Source organism: Oncorhynchus kisutch, linkage group LG24 (assembly GCF_002021735.2).
Source record: "Oncorhynchus kisutch isolate 150728-3 linkage group LG24, Okis_V2, whole genome shotgun sequence".
Classification (NCBI taxonomy): Eukaryota; Metazoa; Chordata; class Actinopteri; order Salmoniformes; family Salmonidae; genus Oncorhynchus; species Oncorhynchus kisutch.
Window position 1 is genome coordinate 10,370,687 of NC_034197.2, and position 18,390 is coordinate 10,389,076.

General features: G+C 40.4%; 1 protein-coding gene across 1 annotated transcript; it reads left to right on the plus strand.

The window, feature by feature from the left end:
- The first annotated feature begins 1,101 nt into the window (after positions 1–1,101).
- pip4k2ca (phosphatidylinositol-5-phosphate 4-kinase, type II, gamma a) lies at positions 1,102–13,416 on the plus strand. The gene is made up of 10 exons (XM_020459240.2): positions 1,102–1,620; positions 2,186–2,283; positions 2,565–2,661; positions 2,900–3,049; positions 7,325–7,471; positions 7,791–7,829; positions 10,645–10,758; positions 10,947–11,211; positions 11,401–11,504; positions 11,891–13,416. The coding sequence occupies exons 1-10, from the start codon at positions 1,468–1,470 to the stop codon at positions 11,969–11,971; spliced, it is 1,248 nt and encodes a 415-aa protein (XP_020314829.1). The 5' UTR covers positions 1,102–1,467; the 3' UTR covers positions 11,972–13,416.
- The last annotated feature ends 4,974 nt before the right edge of the window (positions 13,417–18,390 follow it).

Sequence of the window (18,390 nt, forward strand, 5' to 3'; positions counted from 1 at the left end):
CTATTTGTCAATGCATACGAATTTGAAATGCAGGTCTCGCAGAGGATGATGCAGGAAAGTAAGCAGTGTCCTTTGTTAAATCACACCACATGTCCTACTTCTGTATCTAGGGTGGTTACATTAGCTATTCTTAGGAAAGTGAATATACGAGACATCCTATAGCTACCCTCTCTGTGCACAGAATTAACAATCTAAATGTGCTCAGATGGAAGACATCAAAATGCTATGTAATTAACATTGCTTGTAGCATATCCTATATAAGAGCATGGTTTATATGCAGACATAAAGACAAGATATATTCAACTAAAGCCCAATGTGATGATGATCAGTATGGGTTAATAATGTCGATTCCACCAAATGTATGCATTTAAACATGCAGAGTGTAATCCATTTCTGTTGCAATGCTGTAGTTATTAGTGGCCCGAAGCATATGAGAGATGGCATGTCAGAAGTAATAACAGAGTGGAGGGTCTGTGTCCCAAATGGCACCCTATTCCCTGTAGTACACTATATGGTGCCCTAGTCAAAAGTCATGCACTGGTGCACTATAGGGGTCCTGTTCAAAAGTAGTGCACTAAATAGGGAATAGTGTCATCTGCGATGCACACACCTCATGACATTGGAGCTGCTGTAAGGCCAGTGATGGTGAAAATAAGGGGAGAACACCAGGCAAGGGTAACAACACTAGTACAATTATGCAAAATTGGGAAACAAACCTTAATCTTATGGATCCCTTGTCATGTTTCAGTTTGAGTAGGTCTGCACAGTTAATAAGCAAAGAGAGATGAGAGTGTATCATGTGAATCATTCCGACAACACGCTTGTTTCAGTCAAATTTAGTCATAGGCACTGCTGTGGCTGAGATAGGTAGATGAGAGCTGCAACTTTTCTAGTGAGAAAATTCCTCTATTATCAATTCATCAAAAAGTGTAATGTTTGTCTTCTATGGAATTTATCTTTGGAAAGCTGCACATATGCAGGATTTAGCTCCTTTACTTTCATAGTCGAATGTTATTCTCCTTATAGGAAAGCTCTGCATTGCAACAATGTAGCAGAACTGTGAGGACAGCTCTAGTATCCCATTACGGTTAGTCACTAGTCAGTAACATTTTATATGAAAGAAATGGACAAGTTTCCGCCTATAACATCACATGACATGATTGTAACACCTCTTTGGCTTTTCACAACTGTCCATCACCTGAACACACAGGTGGACCAACACAACCGGGGTCAGCAGTTCAGTTCCTCAATATTTTTTTGAGACTAGCTGGACTGGAATATATCTGAAGAAGAATAGTTTAGAATCTAAAATTAGTGTTAAAACAAGCACAAATGTAGGCTAATACTGATCTGAATTCAGACGGGATTGCTCCGGTAACATTACGCAGTGACACCGGGAAGTCAGTTTGCGAAAGATCAGAATCGGGAGAAGAAAAAATAAAGTTCACACGCAAGGCAAGCTCTACGATGGCTTCCAGCGGTAACGCTGTTTCCAGTCCTATGGTGATATTGGCTCCAAAAACTAAAACCAAAAAGAAACATTTTGTGCAGCAAAAGGTGAAGGTCTTTCGTGCCAGTGGCCCAGTCTTGAGCGTTTTTATGTGGGGTGTAAATCATTCGGTGAGTATTAAACGTTATGTTTTCAATGTTAGTTATTCTAGCTTACCTAACTAGCTATCTACAGTAGCTAGATACTTCAGTTGGCTGTAGTTAGTTAGCTAGCTAGTTATCAAACCTAGCTGTCAGTGTAGCTAACTGACTAATTTATGCGCATTCAGTAGAAATGTAACATGAACTAAACAAACCGTTCCGATAACAAGTTAACTTGGTTAATGTCTGGTTGATTGCTAAACGCGTTGGCTAGAGTTGTTTGTGTCAGTAACACTAGCAGCAGGCTAACTAACCAACTTGCTGCTGGCTACTAGCTAACTATCAGCTGACACTGAAGTGTGTCGCGTCATGGACTGTGTGTTGTATGGGCTTTGCTGATAGAAAAGTTAGCCAGTGTTGTCCCTAATGACCGGGCTACAGGGCAGGCTGTCATAAAAATCATTTCCATCTTGTTTGCTATCTATTAACTGCATCTTTAACCCTAATGATGATCCCATATGATGTGTTTTCCCATTAGGAAAGCCTAGTAACATTAGCTAATGGGAGTATCGTACTTATTTATGTTTGTCTGCAGATTAATGACCTAAACCAAGTGCCTGTTCCTGTCATGCTGCTGCCTGACGACTTCAGAGCAAACACTAAGATCAAAGTCAACAATCACCTCTTCAACAAGTAATGTTTGTGCACTCTTGTCAATACTGTTTCTCTCATATATATGTGTGTGTATATATATATATATATATATATATATATATATATATATATATATATATATATATATATATATATATATACACACAATTAGCCTATGTCACTAAATTAGTTACATATTCTCATCTTTCACCTATGGCAAAAAGTAAGAAATTATTTTGGTATGTTACACCGGGAAGGAATGGCAAGAGGGAGAGTAAACACTGCAAGTCGTTGAGAATTTGTTCAACATTCCCCTGCAGAGAGAATCTACCTGGACATTTTAAGTTTAAAGAATACTGTCCCCAAGTGTTCCGCAATCTTCGGGAGCGCTTCGGAATTGAGGATCTCGACTACCAGGTATGAGTGTTGCTATGTTTGAGACAACTTTGGAAACGCCCACTAGCCCATACCTTCACCCATCCAATGCTTTTAGATGTGTGTGTGAAGTAGTGACCAGTGCAGACTTCAGAAGAAAGGAGATGTTAATTGGGGCACACCGATGGACAAGGCGAATGACTATTAAAACAATAAATATGAAGTGTATCATCATGCAGTTGATTTTCAAGCACACCTGTTTTCTCTCTCATCCCTGTAGGTGTCGTTGACCCGCAGCCCTCCTGTAAGAGGTGGGGACACCCAGGGGGAGGGGATCCTCCTGACCTCATACGACCGCACGCTGGTCATAAAGCAGATCTCTAGTGAGGACGTGGCAGACATGCACGGCATCCTGTCTGAATACCACCAGGTAATGTAATGACATCCAGGCTGTGGGCAGCTGAATTAACCTCTGTTCGAAGCCTGTGGATGGCATCATATTCCCGTTATAGTTTGCTACTGTTGACCAGAGCCCTATGGGTGACATTTGTGATACAGTCCAAGTGAGGGTAAAGGTTGCGCTTTATCTTGGTGAAGTTTTGCAATGCTTTACTGGTTCAAATGAACAGTGCATTTGATAAACAAAAACTTTGGTTGGATGCGTCAAAAGCATTACAACGTTGTGGACTTCCTAGAATTGCAAATTAGCATCTTATACTTTGTCTCATGGTCTGTACTCTGGTGATACTGCAGTATGTTATTGTAATATGGTGTTATTATGACTGTTCTTCCATGCCTCATGTTTTGCACGACTAGGCGAGGAGAGACAATATTTGGAGATGCATTGGTCAGTATGCTTTTTCACATCAGTTTCGCAGCTTTTCTAATTGAACTTGGCATTAATCAATTCGGGCTAAAGAGAGGGAAAATATTTTGGCATCCATTTCATTTGAAAGCCTTGGACTCGCCATTCCATTCACCAGATGTGAATTTCTGGTTTAGCAGAGGAACGAGTTGCCTTGCTCGTGTTCAAAAATTGTGTCCTGGATTAGGCCGTCCTTGTCCATAATCGTATTCATTATACTTTTTTTAAAAAGGCTAAACTGATCCTACATCAGCACTCTGACCTTGAGGCCCTGGTTATTTAAACAGCCGTATTAGGCTAGAGTGTATTTGCTTGCGTGGGTCATTTGTGACTGAATGAACAGATTATTATAATTATTATCATCGGAGCAGCAGAGCTCTCGAGTCTGCAGTGCCACTGCAATCTCTATTGTTGGAGCCCATCGGGCTCTGGTCAAAAGCAGACCTGCCGACCTGAACACGTACCATGCACGCAATTCAAGGTCAAAGTATGCTGGTACAAAAAACTACCCTAAAATACGCAAAAATAGTATTTTAGTTGGCACATTTAGTCTTTTTTGACTCAACCGTCTGAAGTTGGAGTTGAGCTAATCCGAGGATTTGGGTGAGGACAAATTATCTCTACCGTATTGTCAGTTGGTAAATTCAGAGCGTTTCGCTCTCGGAGCGTTCAGAGCGTACACTGGACTCTCTGGCCAAGGAGTAGGGTTGATCCGAGCGTTCTGACCTCACAACAGCAGTCAAGCACCCAAGTTAACTGGCTAATGTTTGCTAGCTTGCAGGCTACTTCCAGAAACAAATGAGAGCACACCTCACTCTGGCCATTTTACTCGCACTTGCAGAGCTGGTTAGGCTGTTTTCATGATATCCAGAGCGTTGGAGATTGCAGCTGTGCTGCTGGCAACAATTTCATGCCGCTTTTTTTTGCAAAAGTTTACCGACACGGTCCGTATTCAACGGGTGTTGAGCATTGGTAAATTCATCAGTTATTCTGCGCTCTGGCAGTCAGATTAGAGTGCTCTGAAATCAGAGTAGATCGCCATAGTGAATTTACGAACGCACCCAAAGCAAGAACAGTTTCTGGCCTTGTTGGATTAGCTCAGGCACGGAGGTCTGTAACAAGCTCCTATAGGCCTAGTTCAGTTGTTTCATATTCTAAATAGCCTACAGTAAACTGGTCTTCTACATTGCATCCAGTAATTTAATTATTCAAAATGTTCTCCCCAAACTAAATTAACCCAGTTTAAATGTTCACTGGTATCCACATAAAGATAACTATTAATTAGAATAATCATTATTCCCTAAATTTAACCTTGATAAGGTTTAACCTTGAAAATCTTGAGTGTCAACAGCTAGGTTTCCATTCAATTGGGGACAGATTTTCCTGCAAATATTCTATAATCCGCATGAAGAAAATGTTAATGTACTTTGTACTTTAGATTTTAATGTACAATTCCATCGGATCTTCAACTGTTGCGTTGAATAGAAAATGTGCCTATTCTGGTCTTGGTACGTGGGTTCTAGCCAACAGCTTGCAGATACAGTGCAGGTAGGGTGGTCTACCTGATGAGATTATTACGAATATGAGCGAGAATATTTTTTGGGGGTCAAACGGCGGTCAAGCATCGATCATCATTTCACCAGAATAAAACTCTCGATATTTATAAGAAAAGGAACATCAAGATCACCGTGCACTTTCACAACCCTGAGAAGTTCATCATAACTTATTTGATCTGTAGCCTAATAAACTGCTTGGTTTCCCGAGTCGTAGTGGGAGGACCACACCATACCATTGCGTTTTCTTCGATATGATGGTTGTTATATCAATATTTGCACGTAAAGGTGTTTCCACCCCTTTTTCTCACATCTTACTGACACAAAAAGATCCCACCATGTCGAACTAACAAATTATCTTTCAGCCTATAAAATTGTACCAAAACAACTTGTTTCCATCACAGCTGTCGTGATTTATTTTTATATACGGTATGACCCTACTTGCATGAAAACTTGGGATGGAAATGTGCATCAATATAATTTAGGATCAAACACAAGATTTCTGTGTTGGCTACATAGTTTGATATACACTGAACAAAAATATAAACGCAACATGTAAAGTGTTGGTCCAATGTTTCATGAGCTGAAATAAAAGATCCCAGAAATGTTCCATATGCACAAAGATATTATTTCTCTCAATTCCTTGTTAGTGACCATTTCTCCTTTGCCAAGATGTGCATGGTGGGGTTATGGTATGCGCAGGCATGAGCTACGGTCAACGAACATAATAGCGTTTTATTGATGGCAATTTGGATGCACAGCGATACCATGACGAGATCCTGAGGCCCATTGTCACACCATTCATTAAACATTACCTCATGTTTTAGCATGGTAATGCACAACCCCACGTCACAAGGATCTGTACACACTTCCTGGAAGCTGAACATGTCCCAGTTTTTCTATGGCCTGCATACCCACCAGACATGTCACCCATTTAGCATGTTTGGGATGCTCTGGATCTATGTGTACGACAGCATGTTCCAGTTCTCGCCAATATTGAACAACTTCACACAGCCATTTGATGTGGAGTGGGACGACATTCCACAGGCCGCAATCAACATTCTGATCAACTCTATGCGAAGGAGATTTCGTGCTGCATAAGGCAAATGATCACACCAGATGCTGACTGGTTTTCTCATTCACGCCCCTACTTTTTTTGTTTAAAGGTACAGTATCTGTGACCAACAGATGCAGATCTGTATTCCCAGTCATGTAAAATCCATAGATTAGGGCCTAATGCATTTATTTCAAGTGACTGATTTCCTCATATGAACTGTAACTCAGTAAAATCTTTGAAATTGTTTCATGTTGCATTTTATATTTTTGTTCAGTGTAATTTAAGACTCTAGGTTTCAGGAAATGGCAGTCACAGGTTTTTCAAAAATGCTAAATGCTCCAACTTCCTGAGGGGGAAGTTGATTGACACCCTCAGGACCTCCTCCTTACCAAACCTTATGCCTACATCTGCACCACCTTGTCAGAAAATCCTAAGGAGAGCCCTGATTGTACATTTACATGTATTTCTAGTGAGCTACTGAAGAGCCGCCAGTAATTACAAAGTACCCATAAAGTCTATAACCTACCATTTATACTGAGCCAGTCTCCTGCCAACATCATTATTAGGCCCAAAAAAATGCCATTTGCCTATGATTTGAGCAGTGTGGGTGTGGCATGCTCGCTGTTGTGGGGTCTGCAGAGCAGGGGGTGCCGCTGCCTCAATGAATTGGTACTCATTCTTCAAGGTTGTTAGGTCAGCAAAAGTAGTGCACAATGTAGGGTGCCATTTGGGACCTGGCTTATGTGTCCTGGGGGTGTTGTTTATCTTGCATCCCATCCACATTGCCACTGCCGCTCACTTTGGCTCCATGCAGACCCCAAAGAATAGAGGCGGAGAATATAAATAGTACAGTAGTCTCTTCAAAGCATCATATCTTTTGTTAGCAATCTGCTAGCTACATTGTGTTTCAGTCAGGAGACTCTGAATGAGGTCAGTTTAAAGTGTGTCCCTTTTTTAATAGATCAGCCTGCGTGGGGACACATTTGTAACCTGGATAGAGAGACAGAAAGAGGGACAGGATGTAAGACGGGGAGATGGAGAGAGCATTTTGGTTGAAAAACATTTCCATTTCATCTTCAACCAGGGGTGAAAGGAGTCATGTGAATGCATAATGAATGTAGTTTGGACAGTACTGGTGCATGTTTTTGACCACGGCCCTATGGGTGCCATTTCAGACACAACCATAGTCTATTTGTCATTCATTCTTTCCTGTCTTCTCCCTGGCTGCAGCACATAGTGAAGTGCCACGGCAGCACTCTGCTGCCCCAGTTCCTGGGGATGTACCGCGTGGGTGTGGAGAATGAGGAGACCTACCTGATCGTCATGAGGAACATGTTCAGTCACAGACTGGTGGTGCACAGGAAGTATGACCTTAAGGTGAGAGGGAGAGACTCGCGCAAAAAAACACACACACACACACAGTACAACGTCATGGTGAGAGAGACACACACACACACCTAGATATACACAAACTTCCAGGTTTTCCAGAATTCTTGATTGGATGATTTTTGCTTATTCCCTTCTTATTCCGGGAATCTTCCAACCGGGATTTCTGGGAAACCTGGGAATTTTGGTAAAGTTACCCTAGACTCACCTGTTGTAAAATTCTTGTTTCATTAGCCACTTCATGATTTCCACTCAGAGGTCATATAATCCCTGATCTTGCCTATTAACCTGTTATTTTATTGATACTCAGGGCTCTCTGGTGTCTCGTGAAGCAAGTGACAAAGAGCGGGTAAGGAGACTAAGAATGTGTATCTCACCCAAACATACACTACCGTTCAAAAGTTTGGGGTCACTTAGAAATGTCCTTGTTTTTGAAAGAAAATCACATTTTTATGTGCATTAAAATAAATCAAATTTATCAGAAATACCGTGTAGACATTAATGTTGTAGATGACTGTTGTAATTGGAGAAGGCTTATTTGTAATGGAATATCTACATAGGTGTACAGAGGCCCATTTATCAGCAACCATCACTCCTGTGTTCCAATGGCACGTTGTGTTAGCTAATCCAAGTTTATCATTTTACAAGGCTAATTAATCATTAGAAAACCCTTTTGCAATTATGTTAGCACAGCTGAAAACTGTTCTGTTCTGATTTAAAGAAGCAATAAAAATGGCCTTTTTAGACTAGTTGAGTACCTGGAACATCAGCATTTGTGGGTTTGATTACAGGCTCAAAATGGCCAGAAACAAAGAACTTTCTTCTGAAACTTGTCAGTCTATTCTTGTTCTGAGAAATGAAGGCTATTCCATGAGAGAAATTGCCAAGAAACTGAAGATCTGGTACAACGCTGTGTACTACTCCCTTCACAGAACAGGGCAAACCTTGCGGGTACTATTTAATGAAGCTGTTCGTTGAAGACTTGTGAGTCTTCTGTTTCTCAAACTAGACATTCTAATGTACGTGTCTTCTTGCTCAGTTGTGCACCGGGGCCTCTCACTCTTTCTATACTGGTTAGCCTTTTTTTAAATGATAAACGATAAACTTGCCTTTTTTTAAATGATTAACTTGGATTAGCTAACACAACGTGCCATTGGAACACAGGATTGATGGTTGCTGATAATGGGCCTCTGTACGCCTATATTCCATAAATAATCAGCCATTTCCAGCTACAATAGTCATTTGCAACATTAACAATGTCTACACGAGAGGTCGTTCAACACCGATACTGATTATTGGAAGACCAAAAAAAGCCGATACCGGTTAATCTGACAATTTTCTTTTCTTTAATTTTTTTTTGGGGTTGTAATAATGACAATCACAACAATACTGAATGAACACTTAATATAATACATCAATAAAATCAATTTAGCCTCAAATAAATAATGAAACATGTTCAATTTGGTTTAAATAATGCAAAAACAAAGTGTTGGAGAAGAAAATAAAAGTGCAATATGTGCCATGTAAGAAAGCTAACGTTTAAGTTCCTTGCTCAGAACATATGAAAGCTGGTGGTTCCTTTTAACATGAGTTGTCAATATTCCCAGGTAAGAAGTTTTAGGTTATAGTTATTATAGGTATTATAAGACTATTTCTCTCTGTACCATTTGTATTTCATTAATCTTTGTTCTTATAGGCACTTTAGTATTGTAGTACTCCCTGGGCTCGAACCAGGAACACATCGACAACAGCCACCCTCGAAGCAGCGTTACCCATGCAGAGCAAGGGGAACAACTACTCCAAGTCTCCGAGCGAGTGATGTTTGAAACGCTATTAGCGAGCACCCCGCTAACTAGCTAGCCATTTCACATCAGTTACACGAGCCTAATCTCGGGAGTTGATAGGCTTGAAGTCATAAACAGCGCAATGCTTGACGCACAACGAAGAGCTGCTGGCAAAACGCACGAAAGTGCTGTTTGAATGAATGCTTACGAGCCTGCTGGTGCCTACCATCGCTCAGTCAGACTGCTCTATCAAATCATAGACTTACTTATAACATAATAACACACAGAAATACGAGCCTTAGGTCATTAATATGGTCGAATCTGGAAACTATCATCTTGAAAACAAGACGTTTATTCTTTCAGTGAAATACGGAACAGTTCTGTATTTTATTTAAGGGGTGGCATCCATTAGTCTAAAGATTCCTGTAACATTTCACAACCTTCAATGTTATGTTATAATTACGTACAATTCTGGCAAATTAGACAGCCCAAACTGTTGCATATACTCTGACTCTGCGTGCAATGAACGCAAGAGGAAGTGACACAATTTCACCTGGTTAATATTGCCTGCTAACCTGGATTTCTTTTAGCTAAATATGCAGGTTTAAAAATATATACTTCTGTGTATTGATTTTAAGAAAGGCATTGATGTTCATGGTTAGGTACACATTGGAGCAACGATATGCACCACATTGATTATATGCAACGCAGGACACGCTAGATAACTACACATGGTTGATGATATTACTAGTTTAACTAGTGATTATGATTGATTGTTTTTTATAGCTAGCAACTTACCTTGGCTTACTGCATTCGCATAACAGGCAGTCTCCTTGTGGAGTGCAACGAGAGGTAGGTGGTTAGAGTGTTGGACTAGTTTAACTGTAAGGTTGCAAGATTGAATCACCCGAGCTGACAAGGTGAAAATCTGTCGTTCTGCCCCTGAACAAGGCAGTTAACCCACCGTTCCTAGACCGTCATTGAAAATAAGAATGTGTTCTTAACTGACTTGACTAGTTAAATAAAGATTAAATAAAGGAGTAAAAAATAAAAAATCGGTGTCCAAAAATACAGATTTCCGATTGTTATGAGAAAATCGGCCCTAATTAATCGGCCGTTCCGATTAATCGGTCGACCTCTAGTCTACACTGTATTTCTGATCAACTTTGTTATTTTAATGGGCAGAAAATGTGATTTTCTTTCAAAAACAAGGACATTTCTAACTGACCCCAATCTTTTGAACAGTAGTGTACATGTGAAATTGCCTTTCTTGGGGACTAGTCTTATTATGCACCCACAGTACATTTTCTAAATTCATGTCATTACTTTCTTTGGGAAATTCACATGTGTCCGTTTCAATGTTTCATAACTGTCCCTCAGGTAAAAGAGCTCCCCACCTACAAGGACATGGACTTCAGAAACAACATGCAGAAGGTGTACGTGAACGAGGAGCAGAAGGAGAAGGTCATGGAGAAACTCAACAGAGATGTGGAGGTAAGGTGACCTCCAAGGAACTCGAAGGGGAACTAGAACTATAATTTGTGTTTTGATGTTTTCAGTTCTAGAACCTGCCTTCCTATTCTATTTTTAAGAATCTACCACAAGGTGGTAGTATAAACATTGTTTGTTACCATGATATCATCATCTCCATCCATAGTAATTGTTTGGTGTGTCCCCTGTAGTTTCTGGTCAAGCTAAAGATCATGGACTACAGCCTGCTGTTGGGTATTCACGATGTGGGGCGGGCTGAGAGGGAGGAGGAAGAAGGGGAGGAGCCGTCCAATGAGGAAGAGAGGGAGCCTGAGAACGGCCTGGCACAGGCCCCTAACGTGGGCTCCTATGGTACGTCTCCTGAGGGCATCGCTGGCTACATGGCCTCCTGCAAGCCCCTGGAGCCCGGGGAATTTGACCCCTACGTGGATGTGTACGCCATGAGGAGTGCCCCTGGTGAGTTCCAGGCAAAGTTGTGAAATTACATGGTTGGGGTCAATTCAAGCAATTGGATTCTCCATTCACCTACTGAATTGAATTCACTTATGATTTTACTCCTGTCATTGATTTACAGCTACACTGCAATTTGGGTAATTTGTGTTTTTGAGCAGTGACTAATTTGCATCTCTCTGTTTCCCCCCTCAGGAGCCCCTCAGAGGGAGGTGTACTTCATGGGTCTGATAGACGTTCTGACACAGTACGACACCAAGAAGAAAGCCGCTCACGCGGCCAAAACTGTCAAGCATGGGGTGAGTGAAAAGGGAGAAGGAAGGGGGGTTAGTTAGGGTCTATCCTATTAGATATAATTTAGATTCAGAATGCTAGGAATATATTGAGAAATGAGCTTTCATTCCACCTTATGATATTAGATGCAATGTAATTCTCATTGCATACTGTGTCCATTACTGCTTTTCTAACGTCATTCTCTGTTCATAAATAATTGAGTTACCTAATCCCAATGGTCTTCTTTACCCTTGTTTTCCAATGTTGGGCTGATCACATCTGAAATTAGTATCTCGTATTAGATACCTTAGTTGTTCAAATTCAACTATAAAATGAGCATTTCATTGATACTTTTCATTCCTAATATGAGATGTTCAGTCTGACGTTATCCCTTCTCTATGCCTCTCTACAGGCGGGTGCTGAAATCTCCACTGTCCACCCAGAACAGTATGCCAAGCGATTTCGTGATTTCATCGCCAACATCTTTGCGTAGCAGGACGTTTATAACCACCACTGCTACTTCCCATTTAGATTTGAATCTTTTTTTAAACTTTTGTTGTGCTATACATTTATATCATGAAACATTGCCCCAACAAATGTACACACAGATTATTTTAGTCTGATCTCACACCAGACTCTTTCCATTGTTGTAATGTATTGCTGACTGATATTTATGAGAAGAATGTGATAAGCACTCGGACTGACTTTGGAGCCATGCGTACTTAAGCTAATACTGCTTCTTGTGTCCTAGAGATGTTACACTGAAAAGGATTGATTAGACTTAATGGGACACCTGAGATTGATACATTGACTGCTTTTTTGTTTGAATCCCTGATTGACCCTTTAACCCAGTCAGTTGAAATCCTGGGTCATGTCCATATTAAGCACCGGACAGGAGAAAAGGTTTGAAACAGGAAGGTACAACACTACCAATGACTAGATACTAACTACCTGAACTTGTCCAATAAGAAATCATGGCTATTTTAGTGCTACTGAACACGACCCTGGATTGGTCCGATCTACTGAGTGAGTATGCTAATATAACTGGACATGGGAACATATCAGTGTAGTGAACCCTACAGTAAATATCAGAGCACTTTGTCTCAAAGGGAAAGCCTTGTGGGATTTGACATGAACGTTCCTCATCATCTCACTTTGGATCATATTGAGTCTGTTTCCCCTAGAATTTCAGCAGTGGGGGCAAGGGTAGCTGGCGTGACGGGACATTCTAGCTGTTCCCAAAGACATCTAGTCATTGAGCCAATGACTTCTCTATTTAAAAGTGCTTCTGCAGAAATTATATATAAATGTTCCAGCGGTGGTTCCCTGCTGCCGAATGAATATAGTGGAAACATTGAGCATTTCGCTATCGTGATTGGACTTGGGACCAGAACCAATTGTTGGACTGAAAGTGTTATTTTGAACATATTGATTGCTGCACCTTTTTTTTTCTTCTTTCTTTTGCGCATTAAACAGCGTTTTTAAAAGAAGCACTTCTCAAGAATGATGGGGAATAAAAGTAGCTTGAGTGCCAGTCTGTCTGTGCTACCATACCGACTGCCTTTCACACATTGTCATGGCAAACATGTTTTGTTGACAAGATCGCAAACAGATCTGGGACCAGACTAGAATTAAAGCTCAGTAGAGATTGATGGTCTGTGCTTGGTCAAATTTGACTACTCCTACTATTAGATACTCCATTGAAGAACCAGCTTGGTATTATGTGTTACTCGTAGAATATAGCACTACATTTCAGCTGCTTTATGCAATTCGATAGCCTTAAATGTGTGATCTTGAGATTCCTACTATGGAAGTTGAATACACTGTTAGGGCTGAATAGGTGCAGTAGGAATATGTGATGCCTTGTGACCATTGTGATTGCACAGCCTATATTTTTGCTAATCAGCTTTTGGACCAAAATATATTTTACAAAAGATTTTCTGAAATGTGTTGGAATATTTTTCTATATATTTTACATGAAAATGTAGACCTTGTGTAGACAAATCTCTCCTCATCTTCCTGTAGTGTAGGATACATCAAATCAGAGTTCAGGCGGCCAGGTCGTCTCAATGAAAACAGCTAACCAAGATGGAGGAAAGAGATTTCCTCTCTTGGGGAATTTATCCATACATGCATTACGTATGATGTGTGAATAGGGTGCAATTTGGGACGGGCACATGGAGAAGTTCAATCTTCCTGTTTACGGTCAGGATGAAACTGCTAGTTTGGTTGGTACCTGTACATCGGGGTTATTAATTCCTAGTGCATGTCAGTTGATAGGGCTGTGAGTTTGGTTAGGGGTACAGTTGATAGTGCTGTGAGTTTGGTTAGGGGTACAGTTGATAGGGCTGTGAGTTTGGTTAGGGGTACAGTTGATAGGGCTGTGAGTTTGGTTAGGGGTACAGTTGATAGGGCTGTGAGTTTGGTTAGGGGTACAGTTGATAGGGCTGTGAGTTTGGTTAGGGGTACAGTTGATAGGGCTGTGAGTTTGGTTAGAGGTACAGTTGATAGGGCTGTGAGTTTGGTTAGGGGTACAGTTGATAGGGCTGTGCATTTGGTTCGGGTCATTTTAGTTTTTATGCTGGCTAGAGATAACAGGCAGGGCCCAACAGACTGGAGGAGGTCAAGGACAGGTTTATCCCCTCTTTCCAGAAGCCATAATTCTGCTGACAGACCTCTTCCTGTTGCTTTAGAAAAAGAGAGGAATTGACTACTCTTAACAAAGGGAAGCAAGCAGGATGGACAGAGCAATAGAAAAGATCACCCAAAAGCTGAGAAATGCTGACAACCTAGAGAGGGAAAGGAGAGGGGTGGCAGTACGTTGCATTCACATCCCATTAATCTGCCATTAACATGAAGCTCAGCCAACACAAATGTTGTTCCTGTGCTTCTCAGTATCACAACGAGCCCTGGAAGGCTGTAGCCATTGAGCTCTTGAACAGAACATTGGTGCTGACTGCTCATTCATGTTTTGTGTATATTTAACCAGGATAGTCCACTTAGTTACAAAAGCCATTGCTTTACAGGGAGTCCTGAGTTCCATAAAATCAATAAAAACTAAAATATTACATTAGAAATTAAATAGAACTGCTGCTGACGAGAACTAAAGTTATACCAACTAAGATGACAATGTGTTGTCAAAGTTATTTTGCAAGATTTTCCTCTCACCTAACCTGACAGGTGTTGACAAATGTATCTTACTCAGCAGTTTCAATCAGAAAACTGACCAGGGGTGGTTGATTTCCCTCCAAATTCATAGCACCAAGATCATAATTGTATATTTGCATATCAATGGCCTTAAGATGATCTTAGTGCCAGGAAAATGACCCCCTCTTAGGTAGATGAGACCACCCATTGAAATCTCAGTAAAAATCATTGCCAAGCTGCTGTTGAAGCAGTCCTTTCAAAGTGGGTGTTGAGACAAACCATCAGAGAGGGGGATAGGTTGGAAGGGGGTTTGGGTTAAAGGGCTTGCTTCCTCTGAGGTTTGATTTACCACAGGCTTCCTACGTCCCCCTACTCTCTTCCATTTACCACTCCTCTACAGCTAAGGGGGCTTCCTGGCATTGTCCTACCCTACTGACTTTTTTTTGTGTATCACACACCCTTCCATACCAACTAAACTGTTTTTGTGTTTTTTTTGTACAGAAATGTAACCTTTACACTCGTGTATGGGCCTATACGGATAGGGCTACATTTAAATGTTGTTTTTACAGAAGAAATATGAAAAGCATCAGTCTTTGGTGTCCTTTGTTGTGCTTATCAAAAAAATCCCCTATTCTTTATATAATAATTATTAGGTCATACAACATTTTTGTTGTGGGTAAAGTTTCAAAAGCATTCTGTCATTACTTAATTGGATAGGTATGTTAATCAAATATTTAATCAGCCTTTCTCAAATGAAGGGAATGATGACAATCTTTGCGAGAGGTAGGGAATCTGACTTCATTGGTCCTCAACTCGCTGCTCAGACACATAATTCAGAATAAATGGAGTTATCCCGGAGTTAGCCTGCCACGGAGCAGGTTACTTCTGAAGAATTTGTTGCCATATAAATTGAGATGAGCCATTTTCGTGCTACTGGTCAACTGAGTTCAAACCGGGAAAACCAAAGTTTCCTCGCTAACTCCTTAAACATGGCTCAAGTGGCCACACACCTCTCCAAAGTGCACAGTTCCTATGTAATTTCAATGCACTTTTATGAGTCAATGAAGAGTCTTCAACCAAGGTGTATATACACATGTTTTTAACATCCTAGATGGTGCCGTTGAGGAACTGTGCCGTTGAGGAACTAGGGAAAGCACACCTGTTGTTTTGTTTGGAACACAGCCCTGCATCCTCGCCATCACACAATTACTGATGTTTACTCAATCCAAGAACTGTACGTTACAAATTGCAATCAGAGTTAGGTGGGCATCATTTGAATGCTTGTTTTTTTGCCAACATGACTCGCTAAGTTATAAAATACAATCTTAGTGTTAGACTTTCACAAGGCAACTCAGAGAAACAGCTCATTTTGGTGCATATACAATACCGGTCAAAAGTTTTAGAACGCCTTCTCGTTCAAGGGTTTTTCTTTATTTTTACTATTTTCTACATTGTAGAATAATAATCAAAACTATGAAATATATGAAATCAACTAGTAACCCAAAAAAGTGTTAAACAAATCTAAATGTATTTTATATTTGAGATTCTTTGCACACTCTTGGCATTCTCTCAACTAGCTTCACCTGGAATGCTTTCCCAACAGTCTTGAAGGAGTTCCCATATATGCTGAGCACATGGCTACTTTTCCTTCACTCTACGGTTCGACTCATCCCAAACGTCTAGGGCTCTATATAATATTGTACGCTTTCTTGAATTTGTTCTGGATTCTGGGACTGTGAAAAGACCCCTAGTGGCATGTCTGGTTTGATAAGTGTGTGTGTCAGAGCTCTGTGTCAATTGAATGTGCAAGCGTCTAGGGCTCTATTTGGAATTTTCAACACAATGTTTCTTATAAAAATAAGAAGTGATGCAGTCAGTCTCTCCTCAACTCTTAGCCAAGAGAGACTGGTATGTATAGTATTTATATCAGCCCTCTGATTACAATTAAGAGCAAAACGTGCCGCTCTGTTCTGGGTCAGCTGCAGCTTAACCTGGCCTTTCCTTGCAGCACTGAACCACACGACGGGCAAAAATCAAGATTAGACAAAACTAGAGCCTGCAGAACTTGCTTTTTGGAGTGTGGTGTCAAAAAAGCAGAGCATCTCTTAATTTTTGCCAGACCTCTCCCCATCTTTACAACCATTGAATCTATATGTTTTAACCATGACAGTTTACAATCTAAAGTAACGGCAAGTAATTTAGTCTCCTCACCTTGTTCAACAGCCACACCATTCATTACCTTATTCAGCTGAGGTTAAGAACTTAAGGAGTGATTTGTACCAAATACAATGCTCTTAGTTTTAGAGATGTTCAGGACCAGTTTATTACTGGCCACCCATTCCAAAACAGACTGCAACTCTTTGTAAAGTTTTTCAATGACTTCATTAGCTGTGGTTGCTGATGCGTATATGGTTGAATCAACAGCATACATGGACATATGCTTTGTTTAATGCCAGTGGCAGGTCATTGGTAAAAATAGAACAGAGAACTTAGAGAGCTGCCCTGCGGTACACCATACTTTACATGTTTGACATTAGAGAAGTTTCCATGAATGAAAGAAATCCCTTTGAGTTCTATTAGATAGATAGCTCTGAATCCACAATATGGCAGAGGTTGAAAAGCTATAACACATAGGTTTTTTCAACGACAGGTTATAGTCAACAACATCAAAGGCTGCTCTGAAATCTGACAGTACTGCTCCCACAATCTTATTATTATCAATTTCTTTCAACCAATCATAAGTCATTTGTGTCAATGCAGTACCTGTTGAGTGCCCTTCTCTATAAGCATGCTGAAAGTCTGTTGTTAATTTGTTTACAGAGAAATGGCATTGTATTTGGTCAAACACAATTTTTTTCCAACAGCTGGCAGCAAGCTTATAGGTCTGCTGTTAGAACCAGTAAAGGCTGATTTACCACTCTTGGGTAGTGGGTAGTGGAATTACTTTGGCTACTCTCCAGGCCTGAGGACAATGACAGATAGGAGTGGCTATAGAGTCAGCTACCATCCTCAGTAGCTTTCCATCTAAGTTGTCAATGCCAGGAGGTTTGTCATTACTAATCGACAACAATCATTATTCCACCTCTCCCACACTAACTTTACACAATTCAAACTTGCAATGCTTTTCTTTCATTATGTTTTTTTATGCATGAATACAATTGCTCACTGTTCGTTATTGGCATTTCCTGCCTAAGTTTTCCCACTTCGCCAATGAAATAATCATTAAAATAATTGGCAACATCAAATGGTTTCGTGATGAATAAGCCATCTGATTCGATGAAAGATGGAGTTGAATTTGTCTTTCTGCCTATAATTTAATTTAAAGTACTCAAGTTTTTATATCATTGATCTTGGCTTCATTATACAGTTTCTTCTCCTTTTTGTTGAGTTTAGTCACATCATTTTTCAATTTGCAGTAAGTCAGCCAGTCAGATGTGCAGCCAGACTTATTAGCCACTCCTTTTGCCCCATCTCTTTCAACCATACAGTTTTTAAATTCCTCATCAATCCATGGAGCCTTAACAGTTCTGACAGTCAGTTTCTTAACAGGTGCATGTTTATCAATAATTGAAGAAGCAATTTCATAAAGTGCAGCATCTGGATGCTCTTCATTAATCACATCAAACCAACAAATATTTTTTACATCATCCACATAAGTCTCAGCAAAATCTTTTGTATGATCTCTTATACACTATTTTAGGCCCAGCTGTTTTAATTGTGGCTTTCCTGGATGTAGCCACTATATTGTGATCACTGCATCCAATG